This window comes from Orycteropus afer, unplaced genomic scaffold (assembly GCF_000298275.1).
Source record: "Orycteropus afer afer isolate SDZICR_OR568_19922 unplaced genomic scaffold, OryAfe1.0 scaffold00078, whole genome shotgun sequence".
NCBI classification, from domain to species: domain Eukaryota; kingdom Metazoa; phylum Chordata; class Mammalia; order Tubulidentata; family Orycteropodidae; genus Orycteropus; species Orycteropus afer.
The window spans coordinates 157,433-164,398 of NW_006921665.1; the positions used below are offsets into that span (position 1 = coordinate 157,433).

General features: G+C 36.9%; 1 protein-coding gene across 1 annotated transcript in view; it reads right to left on the reverse strand.

The window, feature by feature from the left end:
* MORC3 (MORC family CW-type zinc finger 3) overlaps window positions 1-6,966 on the reverse strand; it is a 62,510-nt gene continuing 55,544 nt past the window's right edge. The window contains exon 16 of the mRNA XM_007941250.2: window positions 1-154. Within this exon, the coding sequence (XP_007939441.2) occupies window positions 1-154 (154 nt within the window). The remainder of the gene's footprint in view (window positions 155-6,966) is intronic.

Genomic DNA, 6,966 nt, shown 5'->3' on the forward strand with positions numbered 1-6,966 from the left:
TTAAGTACTACTGATTTCACTCATTTGTTCAACAACTTGTCCTAAAATCTCATCAACTACATCAACATCATAATTTACTTGCTGAAGATCTAGATCAGGCACAATCATAGCCAGCAGCTGTCCCACATTAACACGGAGAGATCGAAGTTTGAGGCTGCAACACAAATATTAAGGTTTTTAGAAGAACATTACAGTACAGTTTAATATTTATGTGAACTTAGAGAAAGGGCTCTGTTTGGTTCCCACCGATACATTTATAAGTTGCAGACTGGAGAAAACATCAACTAGTGAAATATATAAACTAGAAGATGTTATCTACAACTTAAAATAATACCATCATCTGGAAAACAATAGTGATATACTAGAAAGAACAATGATCTAAGAATAAGAGCGTATCTCTTTACATTTCAGCTTTCTTTTGAGGAAATAAACTCAAGTGTTTCCTATAACATGTTCTCTGAGGTATTCATACTCATAAAAAAAAAACGTAACAGTCCTATGGTCAAATAATCTCACAAAACTTTGGGGTAAATAAAGTAATATTATTTTCTAAATTGTAGGACTCTTCTTAACCTATAATATGCTGAAGTTCACAGAATATCCATTTTACCACACTTTTTTTAGAAAATACTATTTTGCTGAAAACATTGTAAAACCTGAATTAAATGATCACTATCACTCTTTCCATATTTATGTACATGTACCTAATTGTCAACATTTCTAGACTTAAAAAGAATTCCAGAAAGTATTTAAGCAATTAAATAAAATACCTAAAAGTTTAATGCAATTTTTGCTTCAAAGATTGTTGGACACTAGATCAAGAATGTTACAATGCTCTGGAGTTTGGCAGCTGGTGCTCCCTCTACAAAAAATAAGTCCTTTTTCACTTTAGATACTGACCTTTCTAGGATACAAATCTTTAAAGGAATTAAGATGCTCATCTTGGGTTGATAATGCACAAATGTGATATTAAGCATGTTAGTTTTGTGGGCCTTCATAAGATTCCACTGGACCTTTAATAAAATTTCACATCATTTCCACACCAGTTGTTTTTTTCCCTAAGCTTCTCAATTCATATTCAATCAGGTGCCCATGGCTCAAATTCTTTTTTGATTTGCTTTCCAAGAATTATTAACAATGCTATGTCCTACACTAAGAATATCCCCTTTGTCATAACCAACACTTATTAACATTAAAAAAAATTAAAAGCAGACAAATGACTAATACAACCCTCTTGTCTATCTTTTCCCTTAAGTCTTTTGATTGTCCCTAGCTGCTCCCTCCTATCTGGCAACTAGTTCATGGATTCATATTCTTAGTGTCTAGAAGAGATCATCCAGGAGATAACGATGTGAGCTACATATGCAAAATGTTCCAGTATCACATTAAGATGTAAAAAGCAGCAAGGGAATTTTAATAGTATATTTAATCCCATGTAGCCAAAATATTACCATTTCACCATTAAGTCAAAATAAAAAGTATTAATGAGGTATTTTAAACTCTTCTATTCATCCTAGGGCTTTGAAATCCAGTGTTTATTTTACACTATCAGCATATCTTAATTTAGACTACCAGATTTCAAGCATCAATAGCCATATATGGCTAGGGGCTATCACAGGACCAAATGATCATCAGGTACCCAAAATGTGCAAGAGAATCATCTGGAAACTTTTTAACAGTTTCTAATTCAGTAAAATGTAGTGGGGCCCAAGGATATGCATTTCTACAAGCATCATAGGTGCTTGTGATCCTGTTTCCAGAAATACTGATCAAGACTTTTTTGACCCATTCCCTCCATATCTCTATGTACTGCTATATCCCATTTTTAAAAAGCCTAAGCTGAAAGATAAAGTAATAACATGTCGAGTGAGAACAGTGGGAGTTATTTCTCTCAACAGTACCTTTTAGGTCTTGAGTCATATATTAGCACAATTATTAGCATCATTTTAGCCCTTAATGACTATGCATTACCATTTCTGAATGGTAAGCGATCAACTCACCAACACCATCACCCCCACCTACATAGATGCTTCTACCACTATCGAAAACAAAACAGACCAAAACAGAACTCCAGGCCCATTCTGGATCCTACTAAGTTGGGTAATCATTCATTGCTGTCTTGTAACAGAATTAAAGAACTTCTTCCTGACAATAACTTACAGATGAAATCAATGATTATCACCTAATAATCATTGGAATAATGACAATTGTTATTTTGTGATTTTTCTAAAAGTTAAAAGGGAAACTATATAGTGAAATAAGGATGTTGTTTGGGGCTATAAAATCTATTCTGACTCAATAGAGACCCCATATGACAGAGTAGAACTGACCCATAGGGTTTCCCAAGCTGTAATCTTTATGGGAATGACCCTTGGTGGCATACTGGTTAAGTGCTCTGCTGTTACCTGAAAAGTTAGCAGTTCAAACCCATCAGCCACTTGGCAGAAGAAAGATGAAGCAGTCTATTTCTGTAAAGATTTACAGCCTTAGAAACCCTAAGGGGCAGTTCTACTCTGATCTACAGGGTCACTATGAATCAACATTGTCTCAATGGGAGTGGGTTTAATCTTTATGGGAGCAAATCACCAAATCTTTTCTCCTGTGGAGCAGCTGCTATGTTTGAGAGCTGCCCACCTTTTGGACAGCAGCTGAGCACATACCCATGGTGCCACCAGGGCTCCTTGAAATGAAGATAACAAATCATAAAGATAAAACTGGGAAAGGGAAGATGGCCTCCTACAGATAATCCCCATGATCATTCCCTCTTCCAAATGAGACTCACAGCAACTAGGTGAAGCAGATACAAATGATGATACTGGAGTTATGAGCAACTAATGAAAAGATAAGTATTAGATCCAGTGAAAGCAAAGAAAGAGAGCAGGTTAAACACCTGGGAAAAACAGGCAGGCCTGCCCAGCCAGCAGAGAGAGAAAAGAATCATTAGAAATACAAAAGAAGTCAAGGAGGAAGAAAGGTAGAGAAGGGGGGGCATTGCTGAAACACCGTAGACCCCATAGGTGATGGTGACTCAGAACAGCCATACTGGAACTTTTTTAAGGTGAGCAGGGGCATTAAGGATGAAACCAAGATCTTACGGAGAAATGGACTGGGGATCCCCCACCCCTTGGCTTGGGCTGCTGCAGACTCTGGGGTGGAGTGGGAGAAAAGGAGAAGTGTCCCCCCAGCAGGCAGAGCCCCAAAGCATGTGCACAGCAGTGGGCTTGGGCCCATCTCCTGGAAACCCTTTGTGTTTTGTATTGAATCTGTGCACAGGGATTTTGCAGTTTCTCAGTCCGCTCTTTCCTTTGAAACCACACCCAGATTTGAACCACAAGACTTTGATTGACAGCTGGGCACCATCTTCAGCAGAAGCCCCCAAAAAGACCCAGGTTGCTGCCTGAATTATCTTGCTCCAAACACAGAAAACTCCTCTTTCTGCCTTTCTATCCTGGGGTTCACTTCTGGCGTTTATTTACTGGGTTTTTTCCCCCCTCATTTCTTTTCTCCCCTGCCTTGCTCAATAGGAAGAACATATAAAACCTTCACTAGGCAACCATAGCTGCTACACAGAACACCTCACCCAGTAGACTGGTAACACCAATAGCTCCTGTGCCACAGCATCAACAACAGATGGTATACAACACCTGTTCCTCCCAGCACCAAATCCTATTCACAATGAACAGAGACCTGTACCTACATCCCCACCAGTGATTACACCAACACACAAAGAGCTGGAGAGCGACCCTGGTCAGCTGAGTTAATAGCTGAAGAACATGGTACATACTCCCAGATATAGTAAAACATAAAATTAGGGCAAAACAAATCAATACAAAGCTAGCAATTAAAGACAACAACCTCAAACTGTCTAGGAAACAACAGACAACCTCAAATCAAACAAAAAAAACAGGACAAGATAACAGAAACAATAGTCCAGAGTAAAGAAATATGTGTCTTAGAGGAAGAACAAGCAATAGAACTATCTGAGAAGGAATTCAGAAGGTATATATATATATATAGGACCCCACAAGAGCTCAAGGAAACTACAAACAGAAAGGGCAAGAAGACAGACAGTACCCTGGAAGAATTCAGGAAAATCATTTAAGAACAAAATAACAAGAAAAATACACAACTGGAACTCATGGGAAAAAAAAAAAAAAAAACACAGAAAATTTTTGAAGACTTGCTAACACAAAATTTCCCACATATCAGGAAGGAAGAAAAGATAGTCATCCAAGCTCAACAAACCCCATACAGGACAGATCCCAAGAGAAAGTCGCCAAGACATATAATAATCAAACTTTCCAAAACCAAAGACAAAGAATGAATCTTGAAAGCAGCTCGCGAAAAACAAAATGTCACCTACAATGGACAATCAATAAAACTGATTTCTCAGCAGAAAACAAGCATGCAAGAAGGCAGTGGAATGGCATATATAAAGTCTTGAAGGAAAGGAATTGCCAGCCAAGAATTATATATCCAGCCAAACTGTCCCTCAAATATAAGGGTAAAATCAAGACATTCTCAGACAAACAGAAATTAAGGGAATTTGTGAAAACCAGACCAACCCTACAAGAAATGCTAAAGGAAATCCTTCCAATAGAGAACTCACAACAAAGAACAACAAATTAAAATCAAAACACCTGACATCATCACCTAGAAACCAAACCAGAAAAAGATTCTCAAAATAAGCTCATAAGAAATGTACACAGAGAAATAAGGGAGTCAATCTGTATATGACACCAGCAACAAAGTAAATAAATGTTGTTGTTGTTGTTGTTATGTGCCGTTGAGTCAAACCCGACTCATAGCGACCCCTCCTTGGGTTTCCGAGGCAGTATCACTACGGAAGTAGGATTGCCCAACCTTCCTTCCAAGGAGTGGCTGGTGGGTTTGAACCGCCAGCCGTCTGGTTAGCAGGCAAGTGTCTTAGCCACTATGCTACCAGAGCTCCCAGTAAATAAATAGAGGGAATAAAAGTTTTAGTTACAAAACTTCCAAATGGAGAGGAAGACAGGATAATGTCTTTATAGAATTGACTGTTCCAAACTGAGGGAGATAAGAATTTACTTCAGGGCAACCACAAAAATAATTAACAATCCTTCTAAGCAAACTCAGAACAAAGAAAAACGTAAGGGCTTAGTAAGCATAAAACCAATAATAATGAAAAGAGAAAAAACACTTGATAACAAAATGAACTCAGCACAGAAAAATAGTTGGAACAAGGAATTCACCAACAATACAACAAAAAACACAACAGAAAGAGCAAAAAATTCATACCTATTAATAATTATTCTCAATGTAAATGAACTAAATGTACCAGTCAAGAGAAACAGTGGCAGACTGCGTAAGAAAAGAAGACCCATTGATATGCTGCATACAAGAGACCCACCTTAGCCACAAAAGATAAAAATAAACTAAAAATTAAGGGGTGGAAAGAAATATATCAAGCTACTGGCAACCAAAAGAGAGCAGAAGTGGCAATATTCATTTCCAATAAAATAGACTTCAAGGTAAAAAATAGCATAAGAGACAAAGAAGGACACTATATGATGCTAAAAAGGTCAAGTGACCAAGAGGACATTACCATAATAAATATCTATGAACCCAATGAAAAAGCTCCAAAATACATAAAGCAAATATTAACTGAATTGAAAGGAAAAACAGGCAACTCTACAATAGTAGTAGAAGACTTGAGCACACCCCTTTCAAGGAGGGACAGAACAACTAGAAAAAATGCAACAAAGATACAGAAGAACTCAACAACACAATCAACCAACTTGACCTCACAGGCATATACAGAGCACTCCACCCAACAAAAACACAATACACATTCTTCTCCAGTGCACATGGATCATTCTCCAGAATAGACCATATGTTAGGACACAAAACAAGCCTCAATAAATTCAAAAACACTGAAATATTACAAAGCCCCTTCTCAGATCACAATGCTATAAAATTAGAAATCAATAACAGGAAGACCAAGGGAAAAAAATCAAGTATGTGGAAACTGAAAAATACACTGCTCAAAAACTACTGGGTAACATAAGAAATAAAAGGTGAAATAAAAAAAATTCCTAGAAACAAATGAGAATGAAGATACAACTTACCAAAATCTATGGGATACAGCAAAAGCAGTACACAGGTCAATTTATAGCAATAAATGCACACATCAAAAAAGAGGAATGAATCAAAATCAACGCTTTAACTCAATAACTCCAACAATTAGAAAAAGAGCTACAAAAGAAACCTACAGTATCCAGAAGTGAGGAAATAATAAAGATCAGAGCAGAAAATAAAAAAGAGAGAGAAAATCAACAAAACAAGAAGCTGGTTTTTTAAAAAGATTAACAAAAACAACAAACCCCTGGTCAATTTAGCAAAGGAACAGAAAGAGAAGATGCAAGTAACATGAATAATAAATGAAAAGGGTGACATCACAAGAGAACCAACTGAAATAAAAAAGATAATAACAGAATATTACGAAGAACTGTAACAGGTTCGAAGAGATGGACATCTTTTTAGAAACACAAGACCTAACAGACCCATAACAAAAGAAAAAATTGAGCAGGTCATAAAAAAAGTGCCCACAAAAAAAAAAAAAAAAAATCCTGGCCCAGATGGCTGCACTGGAGAATTCTACCAAAAGTTCAGAGAAGAGTTGACACCTATACTACTCAAACTATTCCAGAACATAGAAAAACATGGAATACTCCCAAATTCCTTCTATAAAGCAAGCATAACACTGATACCAATACCAGGGAAAGATACCACTTAAAAGGAAAACTACACACCTATATCCCTCATGAATACAGATGCAAAAATCTTCAACAAAATCCCAGCCAACAGAATCTAACAACTTATCAAAAAAATAATACTTCAGGACCAAGTGGGATTCATACCAGGTATGCAAGGATGGTTCAACATCAGAAAAACAATCAATGTGATTCACCATAAAAACAAAAGAAA